We start from the raw sequence: 15,820 nt of genomic DNA, 5'->3' as shown, positions 1-15,820 counted from the left end.
CGCCGGGCCCGCTGCCCGCAGCGCCTCGCAGGGCGGGAGAGCCGGGAGCCCCTGGTCGCGGCCCCGCCGTGCCCACAAGGGCTCGGCTCCGCGGGGGCGCCGGGCGCAGGGGAAGCGCCCTGGGAGGCTCCCAGTGAGAAGCCCCCGTCACTGTTAGACACTTGGGAGGGAAAAGCAGCGGTAAAAGGGCCCGGAACTGTATCCTAGAGGAGCCCCAGTGCACCGGCCAAGCTCCACTCCAAGCTCCTTGCTCTGCTCAGCGGGATGAGGCGGGCAGCTGCCTCCCGGCTGGAGCCCCCCAGCAGCCCCGTGGCCCCCCAGGAGAGGCCGCTTCCCGCGCGGAGACGCTCCAGAGCAGTCACACCAATAACCAGCCTTCACRTGGCATTCTCAAACCACTTTTTTCCAAATGAGTTACAGGTGACTYCCTTTGTCCATCTTCTCTCTTCAGCTCACAGGGAGTAACAGGCAGGATGGGGTCTCCTGTTCATTCTTTTGTTCCTCTGCTGCGTTTACCGACCGCSTCTCCTCCCGTCAGTCCCCAATGTGTGACAGGGACACTGCCACGCTTCCCAGGCATCTGTTGGTGGCACCATGAGTGGAAACCAACGGGAAGGGCACGGCTGAAACTGCCACATGCAAAYGGAATTCCCATTTTTTGACACGTTGCTGACACGAGATACTCATCACTAAAATTTCCCTCACCAAGACCATGCAAAMCCCACCAAAGCGTGAGAGTAACACTGGTGTGCTTGAAGCTGGGTGGGGTTTTTGGTTGTTTTGTTTTGTTTTTCTGGACAAAGCTGATCTTAAACTATGCTTTTGATCACAGCATTTTGTTTTCTGTGCTTGTGACACATTTCCTCCTATTCAGCCAGCCACCACTGGCCAACTGGATGCACCTGGAGTGCATCTAAAGCCCTTTCTAACAAGTCAGATTTGAAGGAGGCTTCCTATCTGGAAAAGCTAGGAAAGTAAGGAGCCATATAAGCAAGGAGCACTTGCTGTGCATCCCCATACAGGCAGTGGAGAAGGACTCCATGGGGCTGGGACGAACATTTCACTGTGGAGAACATCCACTCTGGGACACCGCTGAGCTTCCCTCCGTGGAGCGGTGGTATCCCGCGGCAGGTAAGCCTGAGGACAAGTGTGTCTGGCAGGTAACACAAASCCCCCACACCAGCCCAGCGCATGGCTGATGAGGTTATCCCTGCACAGGGTAGGTAGCGAAGTCCCCACCCCTCAGGAGAGCCCAGAGGGGCCGGTGCGTGCCTAGCAGGGCTCCGAGGCAGCGAGGCACCAAGCAAACAGGAAGGCAAGGGCAGAGCGCTTCAGAAATAGGCAAATTGGCTCACTCGCTTCACAGGGCAGGCCCCCTCCTTCTCCAAAAGCAACTTCTGTGGCACACCTTCCTCCTGGCCACCGACAGGGAAGGACACAGTTCTCAGCAGGGACTCAACCAGAGTAAAACCTGGTGGCCCCGCGCAAATGCTTACAGCTTCCCTGTGCTTCCAAAGTGGTCATGTCACCCTTGGGTTAGCCTGACCACACAGACATATCCATGCTAGTTAGTGCACACACTGAGGTTAGGTGATTGTTTATCCTCCAGGGAAATCAATATTGGAATTATTACTGGCTCCCAGGCCTGTACTCCTTTCATTAAACCATTCCTGTCATATAGATGAATCCAAGCCCTGCACAGAGAACTATCAGTAAACCTTTCATCCCCAAATTAGCTGCTACAGTAAGCATTAAGAGTGTTAGGCTCACATTTTTGTTCAATTTGAGCTGCAAAGTGGGGAGAAGCAGAGAAAAAGAAAAGAAAGGGAGAAGAACTGGAGAAGCAGAAAATGGGGTTAAGTTCTACCTGCTAACATACCACTCCGGTATCAACTATGAAAGGCATGTGCCCAGCAAAAGGATACACAATGTCCTGATATTCTGCACGAGTCCTCCTCCGTCCCAGGCTCTCCAACAAGGTCTGAACTGACCCTGCCTGCACTGGCTCCATCTGTTGACAAGTGCTCTGAATCTGAACCATTAGAAGAAGGGATCATTTCCAAACCATCAGCAAACTATTGGGTTCCTTCCTTCACACCTCCCTCCCTCATTTCCACAGACTGCAAACTACTTTCAAACTACCCCGGGGAAAATCAAGGGGCCCACGACAACACTCATGTCACAACCTAGGCAGCTGCTCACTTTCCCATTCCACCACACATCTCTCATGAGAGCGGGCCAAGCCAGCAGCTGCAGGATTCCCCACCATCTCCTTAAAGGAAGTTTACGGCTCCCCAACAAAGGCAGATTCAATCCTCTAGGAAACTGCATTCTTATTTTCCGAGGCAGCCACTGCATTCTTACCTGACGAAGAAAGAGACGGAGGGCACGACATGTGGCCTCAGGCAGCTCTGATAATTTGGCTTCTGCTGCCTCCTGCAGAATCTGGCTTATTTCTCTCTGAGAAATAATACTGCTGTTCTGGTATCTCACAAACTTGAACAAAAGGCAAAAGACAGGCAATAAATAGTGAATAGCTCACAGACTCCCAAAGTGATCTATCTCCTGGAATGACCTCCTCTTTGTGAAGAGACGCTGCAGCGCTCAATCCATAGGCACCACTTCAAACAGAACTGCTGCAAATGCCCATATTGAGATTGTTCTGACTTATACCTAGACTTACTGTACTTTAGCTCAGGAAGGAACGAAACTAAACTAAACTTTAAAGTCAAATAGCGGTAACAGAGGCTCCCAGACCGTCATGTATTTGGAAGGAGAAGGTGCATATAAATAACCCCTTCCTTTTATTCACTGTCATGAGAGCTGTGGTACCAAGAAGAGCTCTGTTCTTCAGAGAACCTCAGCACGCTCCCAGCTTGGCAACAGTGGTCGCCTGTTCTCAGCAGCCTTCCCCTCTCCTCCCCAGGGGTGCTAGATGATGGGAAAAAATGCTCCAGCCCCCAGAAGAACAGGCTGTGCTCCCTTAGAGCCCACATGCACTAGAGCAGCATGCTGAAATGGGGAACAGCCTGTCCCTGCCCCGCTCACCAAAGCCATGAGCCGGAGAATTTCTGGCTGCAGAAAGGACTTCCGTCCCCCACTGAGTAGAGTGAAGAGCAGGAACCGGTGCCAGGGCTGCGAGGCAACGTGTAGGGCTGGGAGAGAAGGAGAGGCCAATCAAAAAGAGCTTTAACATCGGCCAGGAGATAGTCTGGCCCCAGATAAAGAGTCTTCCATACTGACCCCTGTTTTTCTTTCTTAGACCCCAAGCTGTAAAACACCAACAAGGTATTTTGCTGTGCTCTTATTAGCCTTTAAATCTATCACAACCCGAGCAAGAGTTCAGCCATGAGGACAAAATCTTCATAGCTTTTTAAAGCAGAAAATATATTCTGTCCATATTATGCTTTTATGGGAAGAGTAACCTTCTGGAATGTGTGTCATAAAAGAGTAAAGGTTTATCTTTAGCCCAGGTTAAAGAAACGAAACAAACCCAAATCACTCTGCTTTCAATATGAGGCTGTGTTTCCTGAGTGGGGCTTTCAATTTTGCAGACTATTCTTTGGGGAAGGAAGAAAGCCCTGTATCTAAGAGTGGATCTGCATCAGAGAGCTCACCATGGGCACCAGCCAGGCTGATCACAGCAACACAATCAATCAGCAGAGAAAAGGTTGTAAGAAAGATGGATAACAGAGAGAGGTGGAGCTAAAGGTCCCTGGGTGTGACAGCATGAAATCTTTCACTCCATGCTAATTTAAATTGTATCACCTTGTATTTACTGCAGGTTAAGAACTTGTGCTGGACTCTTACAGCAGATGAACTGGTATGAGAGAACTTGTTCTACCCCAGGAACCCGTCACTGGATTTGAGGCCTATGCTTTGGAAAGGTCACTATTCCGCTGGCAAACACATAACCACCCTGCTGCCTTTAGGACAATCTCTTCTAAGGAAAAATAGCACTAACAAATCATGTAAAGTGTTTGAGGGGTATTTTTAACCTGGTGGAAATGAGAAGGTACCAGCACTGTGTGCTGAGCCTGCTCTGCATATCTGGAAAAAATCTCTAGGCCAACAAAGGCCTCAAAGAGAAGAGCCTCAAATGAGGATGCCTCTACTGGCAGAGACCAGGCCACACTCTGCAATTCTGTTGTTTCTTCCGGGCAAATAAAGCTGTGATCCTCACGTCACTCACAATAAAAAGGGACTCTCGTTTACTGCTGTTGTTACCTTCTCCATCACAGCAAGAATTTAGGCAGTCAAAGAGAAGGGCTCAGCTCTTGCCAAAAYGGCATTTTTTTCAGCTTCATACTAAATCAGTGGAGTCTCCCCATAGGCTGCTGCTTTTCTCTCTTTTTCTTTCTTTCCTTTAGCAAGGCCTTTTAACAGGCTCCCTGCAGCTAYGGGCTGTCATTCACCTGCAGTATTTCATTTTCATTCAGCAACTTCCTCTCTCCCAACAATATCCCTTTTGTCTGGTATTCATTCACTCCATCCCCTTCTCTCCTAACGTTTAGGGGACTGATTTGAATGGGTCAGAGTACAGAGAATTCTCTTTGCACGCTGAGATCAGAGCCAACACCTGAACCTGGTGACGGGCAGCTGACAATGAATGAGAGGCTCTGCTCTTTCAGCCTGCCTGTATGACACTGTCCTATGATGTTACACTGCTAACGTGGAATACGTCAAGTCTGACACGGACTCTTGAAACCAACGTCTGCATTTGCCCCTGGAAACCTAAAATTGCCAGCTTCCCTTCCCTCAGGCTGCCTAAACAAGTCCTCCCTTCTCTACCTTTAGGGCCTAAAGACTTGCTACGATGCATGTGGAAGTAAGAAGCAATGTTTTCCTCCCTGCCTCTCATTTCTTAAATCTTCCACTCGCAACAGATCAGGGTGGAGGGTGGGAGAGTCTTTGTTCTGGAAAGTCTATTGGTATCTAGTGCCAAAGTGAGGGCTCACTCCTTCAAGGGAGTCCCCAGGGCACATGATTAACTGCAGGCATACAAATCATTTTTCACATTGGGGATAATTCATTAAGCATCTGCTCCAGGGCTCTACAGGATGGAGATCAAAGAGCTCAAAATTACTATAGCAGAGAGACCCAAGAAAAAGGAGGGCTAGGAAAGGCTTTACCAACGTCTTGGTTCTTCACATACAGGTACTCCAGTAAGGTTTCCAGGCAGGCAACCACAGCCTGAGAGAGCAGCAAGTCTTTCTGGAATGCCCGGAATAAAAACAAAACAAAACAAAAACACAGGTAACAGCTACTGCAAGAATACAATCCAGAAAATGGCAGACTCTGAAGAGCAGCAGCATAGAACAGAAACACCCTTCATCTCCGTCATGGGATGCAATGTGCTGTGAATGATCCATCATGTCAAGGAGTCRGACAAGGGCAGGACTTAGATTCTGACTATAAAAATAAGCAACAGTCTTCAAAAAAATCTGGGAAGCTACTGCCACTCAAGACAGCTAAATGGGAACTGATGAACCATTCCCCAAAGCAGCTTGCTAGGGCTGTGGGGAAGGAGCTTGACACTTTCATTTTATTTTCATTTTATTTTATTTTATTTTATTTTATTTTATTTTATTTTATTTTATTTTATTTTATTTTATTTTATTTTATTTTATTTTATTTTWATTTTTTTACCAGCTCTGTCCCTAGGGTGCAGGGGCCCTGAGGAGTACAGGAGATGGGATAACAGAGACTGTGGTTAACACACAGAATTTAAGCTGCCTAGTTCAGCAGCAGGGAGAACCACATACGTTGTTTTACCTCCTTACTGCACTGTGCTGCATACACTGCAGCAAGAGTATTCCCCCTCCTCATCACCACAGGTCTGTAAGGGGTGGAAAAAATGAGGAAAAAAAAAAAAAAGGGCAGACCCGTGAGTGCTCTTGCAGGGTGGCCTCTCCTCAGGTTAATGKAAGTGTTTGAACCATGGCAGCACTAGCATGCTTCCCAAGCAGTATTTTATATACCTGCAAGTAGACATGCACCAGGAGGTTCTGCAGACTGACCACAAGGGAGAAGACCTGCCACGGAGCAAGGGGGCGCAGAGCAGAATCCTCCCGAGACGCCAGCTGGGCTTCCCTCCCAGCCTGCGCTGTGGGCTGGGTGACACTCAGCAGCAGAGAGGAGAAGTTCTGCCGCAGGACAGCTCTCAGGACCTGCAGGATGCTTACTAGACACAGAACCACTCCTCAGTAGATAGCGGTGCTTTCCTCTCCCCTGCCCTTTGGGTTGGTGCCAATGCCAGGCCGTGAGAGAYATGAGAAGACAAAATTCAAGCTTAAGGGCCCACCGGGGAGGCACCACAGTTGCTAAAAGATGCTTTAAGAATGGTAAGAAGTTCCCCTGCTCACCTCCCACTCTGGCATGCTGAGACCTATTTTATGCTCAKCTCTGGACGTCACTGTCCACCTCCAAGATGAATTATGAATTTATCCATTTATCCATCCCTTTTTTTCCTTTTTAATCTCTTTTGCTTTTCTTTACCATCAAATATGTACTCCGTATGCCATCTGTACCAAAGCTTCAAGATTCCACCATCACCTACACAGCCCTGTCTCTCATTCACTTTGCCCTTAAGAGGCTTCTGTCTCCTTTAACCTGGTACTAGCACCTGCTTCAAGTCACATCCTACAACARACACCAAATACCTAGCAGTAGGATGGGCTTCTTCTTCCTAAAGATTACTGCATTCAGGATATCTGTCAGGTCTAGGGAGAGCGTCTGGTGAACCTAGAGGAAATACAAGAAAAAAAATGGTGCTGATCTGGCCTGGCACTTCCAGTCCTTAGACACTATCCCATGATGATATTCTGGGGGGGGAAAAAAAAAAAAGGCACAGCAATGAGGCTTCAGGACTCTGATCCAGAAAGGAAAGTCACRTAACTGGGGCCTCCTCTTGCTTCACTCATTACCACCTGGCAGCCCTGCAGAGCTTCCAGCCCCAGTGACAGCTCAGCAGGCCGCGCTGCCCGCCCCTCGCCCCTGCCTGCCCCTTGGCACGCGGCTGCCAGGCTGCCGAGCAGCGGGAGCACCAGCACAGCCAGCACCGAAGACCGCCTGACCTCGACCACTTGAGGCCTGTCAGCAAGGCCGATGAGCTGTGCGGCCACAGAGCCACAGTGACAACAGACAGCTGGTCCCGGCTGCTCCAGCTGGGAGCCCAGGGCCGGGAGCTGCTTTCCGGGCGAGCACAAGGTGTGGGCGAGGGAGGCTGGCACTCGGACTACGGAGTCCTCTCCGGAAACGGAGAGGACTCAGCAGGAGAGTCTGCCGTGCTTCCTTCCCAGAGCTGCCATGCAGCAGGGAATGGCATCCAGTTTCAGAGCGCGCSAGGAGGGGTTGAATTTGCTCTGCAGCAGGACACAGAGCTGGCATGGGCGGGCAGGTACTAGGATCACTGTGCTTATTCCTTCAAATTGCCTTCCAAAGAGAAATGCTCGCCAKCAGAGCTGGGAACACATGAAAGCAACATGGGTAGCAGTGGTTGTTTATCTAAGCACTGTCAAGACAAAGTCCTTAATAAGCATCCAACCCGTGGCCCAAGCTTATCCACAGCCCCAAGCAGCTCCTGGCTCCTGCTAACGTCGCCAGCAACAGCACAGTTAAGGCCCCAGCTTGCTCTGGGCAGACAAGTCCTCATTAACACCACCAGCCTGAGATGAACACGGGCAGCTCACGCTTCTCAGAGCCACTGTTCCCTCTAAATAAGTGCAAGCTCCAGGAGAAAGCCTGGCGGCAGCCCACAGCMACACTGGCCAAGGGCTCTCAGCAAGGGCCTCCAGGATGCTTGTGCAGCATGAGCAATACGCAGCAGAAAGAGAAGGGACTCTACATCACTTCTGCTTCCCCCTCATGAGAAGATCAGAAATGTTGAAGTTTAGAAGTGCTGAAAATTAAAAGCCCCGAAGCATCCTGGAACTTCTCACATTTGCCACCTGCATCTGTAGTTTCTTTCCACACCTCTGGTGCTAGACAGATTCTGGATTTCATGTCACAGTACATCAAGCCAATAAAGCACTGGCTAAAAAGCAGGCTTGTAAGTGATTAAATGATTGCACTTCAAGGATCAATACAAGCTGAGAAAGTCTCTCCCAGAAGATGAAACTCAATACTGGCTCTTTTGGGGACTGACCACCCAGACACAGCCCTGACCTGTCAACTGCAAAGTGTGTAACACTGCTAGAGAGGGACAGGCAGGTCTCCCTGCACATTTACACAGCTGTCAGTGCAGACAAGACCAACGCTGTAAGAAGTAACCATGCACACCCATGAAGCAACAGGTACAGGCTTGGTCTGGTTTGTCCCTTTGGAAAAAACCCTCCCACGACATTAGAAAACCAACCCTTGCCTATGAGWGCAGATGCCTGCGGATTTTGTCATTCATGACCAGACTCACTGAGTCATTAGGAACAGCCTCAACCAGATGCAGCTGCAGGAACAGAGCTCAGATTCAAGCCACGCTGTTTAACTTCATTTCGGGAGAGGAGGGATAAGCAACGGTAGATGCTTGGAAGGGAATGTAATCCCCTCATGTTGGCTTTGGAAAGTGCCCCATTCCCTCACTTGTAACTCCAAAAGCAGCCCACTGCTCCAGCTCAGCTCTCCTGTTGGACTGCAGAGCACTGAGTAGAATGACAGCTGCCCACGTTCACACCAGCTCTGCTAATATTGGGGGCTGATTTGCCAATAACAGATTTGGATTGTGCCTGTTCCACTGATGATTATTTCGGAACCAACAAAACATTTTAAAACATRGGTGTTGCTCCTCCCACCACCAGCCTTCCCTTCAGGAACACCTTGAAAAGTATTTTGTCCTGTCATGAAGAGGAAAGTGTTTTGGATCGAGAGGGTTGCCTATGTTTTTCTTTCCCAGGACTTTTCCCCTCTCCATAGCTCTCCAGTGATTCACACTGCAGCCTTCAGAAGCTTGCTAGCCTCCAGCCTGGCTGCAGACGTGCACCAAGGAGCAAMTGCAATAATGAAAAGGCTCCCGAGGGGACCTCATTCCAGCCCAATGCAAGTCTTGTCTTCCTTCCTTTCTTTTATTTATTTTTTTGGTTGGGGGAGGTTGGTGGGTTTGGTTTTTGTTTTATTTAAGGTTTAGCCATTCCCTGGATCCATCTGCAAGAGAGATTCTCACCTCGGCATTGTACTGATGCTGGTAAACTAAGAGGGAAGCCACCAAGAGCCACCCAGAGCAGAGCACGGTGTCTTCAGCCGACAGGCAAGCGGTCGCAGAGGGGCAGGAGCGCAACCAGGTGCGCTGCAAAACCTTCTGCAGCAGCTCGAGCAAGGACACGTTGGACAGCAGCACGGCCACAGCTGCGCAGGAGGAACAGCATCAGAGAGGCACGGGCGTGGCACAGGATAAAGCAGCCTGACAGGCAGAAGCAAAGTGCTGAGCACGTCCCTGCCGCAGCRAGGCAGCCCCAAAGGCCCCAGCTCATCAGAAGGAGGCTGTCCAGCTCCGTTGGTATTCATGGGACACAGCCCAAGTGACAGCTAGGCCAGCTAATAAAATGACCGGTGCTCAGCTAACACAGCTGCGAGGTTGCTTAGAGCTGCCCCTCTTGTCTAATTTTTTGAAGCATGCCAATTGAAGGGCATTTCAACAAGGCACCAAAGCCCAACTGCTGTGTTTTATGAACAAAACAAATACAGTGGCTCTGTCTCTCAGCAGCCAAATCCTGAATCATCAGAAAGCAGAAAAACAAAACAAAGCAAGCACAACCTAAAAACTTCATTCCAAATACAAAATGTTCTTTGTTAACTGTAACGTTGCAACTGAAGACAGAAAATCGATCTTACCTGCTGAGAAGGTTAGAACACAATCTGTGATGGCCAAGCTACAGCTTGGTAASAGCCATACTGAAAATAGCTCAGCAATCAACACAGTCCTGCCTCACCTCGCTGTTGACTGCTAGATGTTGTTTGATGAAGGCTCCAGTACAAGAAATTCAAGGATGGCTGCAGGAGGTCGGTGTCCCTCGGCGTACATTTGCCGCAGAGGTTGCTCACTGGAAGTGAAAGAATTTGTAGCAAACACAGCAGCACAGCAGAGCACCTCAGTGCAGGAAAGAGGTCAGTCAGCGGAGGCAGAACTCAGGCAGGAGCAGCACAACCTGAAGTGACACTAAGCAGAACATGGCCCAGGCAAAGCAAGAGGGTCTGCCTCACAGTCCCCTTTACACCAGGCACAGTGCTCTAGAGAATGATAACAGCAGGACACAAAGCAGGAAAGGGTTTATTAAAGGGAATAGATTACATTTTGCAGTAATAACTCCAAGAGATACGGACTATRAGATAAGCTACCTGTTTCTAGAGGCAGAGCCTGACTCTATTACGTTAATATTGCATTAGTCAGACACCCATGTGCTTATCTCAAGTCATAAATGGCCAGGCTGGGGAACCACATGGATAACTGTTCCTCCAGTCTCACAAATTCTCCTTGTATCAGTAATAAACTCACCACGCTGGTTGTAAGCACCAAACATTTAGGAGCMGTGTTTAGCAAGAGAGTTTGGGAGGGAAAGCCACATCTATAGGGCTCAGCAACTGTTGCTGCAGATTGTTTGAAGAGCTGAAAGTCTGAATAAATAATCCTCAAAAGCCATCTCAAYGTGCCTTCGGGCTCGTTGTCACAAGCTTCCAAGTGGTGTCACGGCCATGCAAAAACTTGGACCTCCTYGTGAGGTTTCAGACAACAACAACAATAAATGTAAAGGCAGGAGGTGGAAAATTTGTGTTTCACTGCTTGAACTGGTAACAAGGGCTGTCTGCACCACTCTGCCTATGAAAGTGCCTTAAAGYAACCATAAATGTAGTATGGGATACACACTCTCCAAAAGGATGAATAGGCAGTCCCTAATCATCACATGGAACAACTAATGAATGCAGAGCAAAGCCCCCTGAGAGAAGACAGACGGGCAGACTCACCCTGGTGAAGCAGCCTGAAGTCTGTACTGTCCAGCTCCCTCACATCCCTGCTCCGCAGGTGCACCAGGAAAAGGAGGTTCAGCAAAAGAGGCAGGTTCCTGTTAGCTAAGAAGGGGACAGACAACTTTTCAGCAAACTCTAACCTGCTCTACCTCAAAATGTGCCAAGAATTGTGAATTTTCAGGCTCGGAGATGAGGGTTAGGTTGAGGGGAGCAGGTATTCCCCCTTTCCATACATGCCCACGCATACCTCCCCGACCCCACTGTGCTCTGCACAGCCCCCTCTAAGCCAGGCCCCCTTCCTGCCTCTGTGCTGGCCTCGAGTTACACACTAGGTCCTACCAACCCTGTTGTAGGGACAACGAGCAAWGAGCAGGAAAAAAAAAAGGAGGCTACGCTCACCATTTATACTCTCAGAGAACCACATAAGGTGCCTGTTTACCACACATTTAAATTCACACTGCTCATTAGCTCGTAACCACCATYCCTTTGCAGACTGCTCTTTTCCCTTCTGCTTGCCATCACTGCTTGCCAAACTGTGCAGGTTTGGCACAGAAGAGCCAAACATATTGCARACACCTACGACCCCAGGAAAAAAAAAGTCCTCACAAAGACTCGGGAGGTTTCAATTTTGAGAGGGAAAAGTTTACAGATGTCTTTAATATTAATGGGTTCTTGATGGAGTCCCACTGTCGGGGCTTGTTGTTGTCTAAGGGCAGGCTGCTGTTTGAACAGGGATGCAGAGTCCTGGGCTGGCATTCCCTGTCCTGGCTGTCACAGAGAGCTGTCTGTGTGCTGTGAGACAAGGAAGCCACATCCTGAGGGCACATCTGGGGCGCCACTTTCTGGATGAGGCTGCCAATAACTCAGCTAACGAGTTCAAGGTGCAGCATGAGTAGAAGCTGAGGATATTAGAAGGAACAGAAGGGGCCTAATCTGGCAGAAGCCCCTCTAGCCCAGTGTCCTGAAGAGCTGGGTCTGGCTCAGCAAGGACAGCAATCTGCCCCTCCGAGTCCCTGGCATCCCTAGCTAGTGACAGAGAGAAGCCATGACTCAAAGTGTGTGCTACACCAAACAAGATCAGACCTAGCAGGATGTTAACACTGCCTGCTTTATTCACACCCTGGGGCCTCATACTCTGCCAGGCTCCTGTTTTGAACTCCTCTCCAGCCTATCACATCTGGCTAAACATGAGCCAAAAAAGCTGTGTGTTCCCCCTCCCTAATGAGGACAACAAAGAGCTAGGAGGAGGCTGCATTCCCATCACAACTGCTGCCCAGCAAAGACTTCCAAGAAGAGCAGGGCTGTAACAAGTGTAAGTGCCCCCCGCCAGGAAAAAAACAAAGGCTGCCCTTGGGGAAGCCAAACAGATCCCTGCAGTGCTTCCTCCTCCAATGCAGGCTTACGTGCTGCTTTGCACAGGACTTTTTGCAACGGGACAACAGTCTCTGCTCCAAAATCTGGGCTAGTAAGAAAAACAGAGAGACTCTCCAGCTAAATCTTTCAAAGATGTAACGGATCTATGAACCCTGGAGATATCACAGTTCCCTTCTGGGGATCCATATCATGCATGATTCAGGTTCTCTCTCCTGCTAGCCTCTGTGCCCTGGGAGCTATAGTCAGGCTCGCCAATTTGTTTTTCTCGGAGCAGGGGCAAAAGCAGAAAGCTCTTCTGTCACCACTGACCACTTGCTTAAGCAGGGAGATTTGCCCCGAGCAGCTCTCCACGTGAAAACTTACGGCAGCATGAGAAAAGCCTGCCTTGGCTTAACACTCACACTTCGAAAACACAACCACCTAAACCAAAAAAATAAAACCTCTCCTTTTAGGAGCTTCTGCAAAGGGGAATTGAATCAGTACAATTCTGCCAGTAAATTTCCTCATGCAGATAAATACTGAGGCTACATCAGCAGTTTGGAAACCCATCAGCCCAGACCGAATCCCTTCAGCACGTAACCTTGCTGGATCCCACAGCAAGACCCAAAACATAGAGGGAAGTCACCTTGTAAGGAGGCAGAGCTGCTCTCCAGCAGCAGCTGCTGCAGGATCTGCAGGAACTGACTCCGGAGGAGGTCACAGACAAGGACATCCTCATTTCTTTCCAAGAAGGATCTTAGAGTCACCAGCACCTTTTGAGCCACGTCCACAGAGCTTGAGCAGACCAAGTCCTGGGAGGGAAAAGCACACATTACTTTCTGTTTTCTTACTTACCACTATGCTAATCCAGTGCCTTAGGAAACACCCTAATAAAGCACAGTTCAGATTAAGTATGTCCCGATTAAATGCAACATTGCATAAGGCAGGCAGGCTATCTTCCTATAGGCACCACTGGATAACACCCCATTTAAAGCATTTGGCTCTTTACCTCCCAACATATATTTAAGGTCAATATTTTAGCAGATGAGTTCCTGAAGTCAGGGCCTGGTTTTCAAGAATATAGATCCTCTGGCACTTCTGCTCTTCCTGTTGTTGTTTTAGAAAAATCAGGCCACATAGTAGGATGCTTACTTAAAACCAAGCTTGTGAGTCAGTCCATAGCTACTTATTTTGAGAAGTCTTGGGCTGGCAGCCTGGTATCTGCAGCAGCAACGTAACAGCTAAACTGCCTGAAACGTAAACCAGTCAAGCAATCACTCAGGCACTGCAACCGGGAGAGCTGGGTGCAGAGCATGCAGCCCCCAGGCCTGCTTCTGGAACACAGCTCCCTGGGGAGCCAAATCCCACGCCACTAGCCTTAACTCAGGCACACTTTTGCATACAAGTATAAGCATAAGCACAGTTCCATAAAATTCAGGTAGGAAACATTGACGTTACGATATTACATAGGTCAGCGCCACCATCCCTTCCTCCCCTGTACTCCTGACTGCTGCATTGCAAAGGGAACAGCAGAAAGAGGGAACCAGCAAAGGAAACGGCATTGAGCAACGTTGCCAAGCCCACGGCYTGCCAGGAGCGCCCACCCAGCCTAGAGCCCTTCTTTTTTGGCTGTGTTCCCTTCTCGCATGATAGTTATACATCCAGACCAGATGGGGGAGAGGAAAGGGGCCAGGGAAAATGGTTACGGCAAGAAACGGCTGCTGGTGCCAGAAAAATTCCTCCAGCTTTGAAGGCTCATTCCTGCCTACAGCTGAGACCTTCAGGAATAAGCAGCAGGCAGCTGGCTGCACAAGCAGCTCCGATGGCAGAGAACTGCTCTCTGGCACCTTTTCTGCCATATTTCTCACTCCAGCACATGYCAGAAATACTGCACATAAAGGGGTACAACTGTGAGACACCAGCACTACGAGCTTAACCCAACCCAGGGAAAATGCTGGATGTTCCTCCTCTGCAGGATGCAGAGACCTCCTTACGAAGAGAGACTAAAAATACCAGGAGCATTCCGGATGGGAAGAGCAGCACTGTATGGTGCAGAATTAGGAATGATACAGTGAAGGTAGCACCATTTACCTTCCCTCACTACACAAGGGCGAGGGGATATTCAGAGAAATAAAAGAGATGAATTTGATACTGCTCAGCCAAGTCCATCCTGCAGGGCTTCCTGTCACAACGTGCACCAGGCCAGCTGGGCTCAGCACACAGGCTGAGCTGCTATTGGAACGAGAATATCCCCTGAAGATGTGGATGATAAAGTTGGCAGGGGAAGCATCCATCTTAGACCATGACAGAAAACACCTGTAGCTTCCTGCAGTTAAGACGACAGCTTCTGCAGGTGAAGGTTTTTCCATAATTGCTTTCTATGGAAAATTATCATCTCAATTCTCTCTCTGAGGAAAAAGCGACACATAATCTGCTCTGAAAGCCAAGTTTTATGGACTCAACACAGCGTTAAGTACTTGTGTTTATTCTCAATTTCTCTCTTCAGCTTCTCTCTTTTAGTGATATTGAGGAACATAACCTAATGTCAGCCAACTCGCTCCCATGSCCTAGGAGAGCAGCTCAGATCTGGACCACAGAGAAGCCAGGTGGGCCAGTGTGTGACAGTTACCACATTTATCACCAGGTGGACACACATGGCACAGAACAGTGTTAAACCAAGGGTCACAGCCCTCCTGGCCCTGGTAAATGCTTCCCTGTATTRACATTTTCCTTCTTACTCAGGAGCTGAAGGTCTCCAACGAAGCCACTAACCATCTGCTCTATCTAATCCAGACATTTATTAAAAGCAGATAAGCAAATAAATCATCCTTGGAAGGATATTCATTTTTGTTTCACTGTACCATGCAGAGACCTTTCATTTTACCATTGCTTTCTCAGGCTGGGATTATGCACCTCATAAGTTTTGTTTATATCTGACAGTATATTTATTCTAGGATATTGCACTGCTTTATTAGCCCATCTAAATTCAGATTGATTATACTCTTCCCCAAAAGAGAGGTGAATTGTCAAAGCCTGTGATTTATTACAGTTCACTTTAAAGACTGGGACAGAGCTAAATTAATTTATTTCTGCAAGAGCACAAGGCAAGACAGACAAGGGGAACGCAGGGCTGCTGCACCGTTCAGAGAGGGAGCCGTCATTTCTCTTTGGCCAGTTTATAGACCTGTGATGTATTTGCTCGTACACAGCATGTGCTGTGATACATATGCTTTAGCTTGAGTGACAGGTTCCAAAACTATTGCCAAAGGGAGACAAGTCTCATGGGACACCTCTTCTCATCCACGCTGATCTGTCAATGTATTAATTGGCTTTTACTAATAGTCGGGAAGCAGCATCAAACACCCGGATGTTGTTACCTGCTCTACAATAACACCCAAGCCATCCTGAGCAACATACCATCCTGCCAGTCTTTTCAGTATCCTGGGATATTAAAAATTATTTCACGACCTCTTAGACCAGAATAAATACATGCCAGTCTGTAATGCCTGTGTTA

The 15,820-nt window shown here is 48.8% G+C and overlaps 1 protein-coding gene across 2 annotated transcripts in view; it reads right to left on the bottom strand.

The window, feature by feature from the left end:
* Nucleotides 1-15,820, bottom strand: part of LOC112946447 (coiled-coil domain-containing protein 134-like) — a 39,963-nt gene that overhangs the window by 7,597 nt on the left and 16,546 nt on the right. The window contains exons 8-16 of one of the 2 annotated variants that reach the window (XM_026038271.1): nucleotides 12,953-13,118; nucleotides 10,951-11,055; nucleotides 9,921-10,031; nucleotides 9,155-9,336; nucleotides 6,663-6,744; nucleotides 5,982-6,184; nucleotides 5,133-5,214; nucleotides 3,049-3,155; nucleotides 2,365-2,496 (exon numbers count right to left, since the gene is read on the bottom strand). In XM_026038271.1, the coding sequence (XP_025894056.1) occupies nucleotides 2,365-2,496; nucleotides 3,049-3,155; nucleotides 5,133-5,214; nucleotides 5,982-6,184; nucleotides 6,663-6,744; nucleotides 9,155-9,336; nucleotides 9,921-10,031; nucleotides 10,951-11,055; nucleotides 12,953-13,118 (1,170 nt within the window). Of the gene's footprint in view, nucleotides 1-456; nucleotides 479-2,364; nucleotides 2,497-3,048; nucleotides 3,156-5,132; nucleotides 5,215-5,981; nucleotides 6,185-6,662; nucleotides 6,745-9,154; nucleotides 9,337-9,920; nucleotides 10,032-10,950; nucleotides 11,056-12,952; nucleotides 13,119-15,820 lie in introns of those variants that run through there. The other variant, XM_026038272.1, reaches the window with a different exon arrangement.

This window comes from Nothoprocta perdicaria, unplaced genomic scaffold (assembly GCF_003342845.1).
Source record: "Nothoprocta perdicaria isolate Ctin4 unplaced genomic scaffold, notPer1 scaffold_206, whole genome shotgun sequence".
In the NCBI taxonomy this organism is placed as follows: domain Eukaryota; kingdom Metazoa; phylum Chordata; class Aves; order Tinamiformes; family Tinamidae; genus Nothoprocta; species Nothoprocta perdicaria.
Note: the sequence above shows the minus strand (reverse complement) of the source record. Positions and strands in the feature narration are given on the sequence as shown.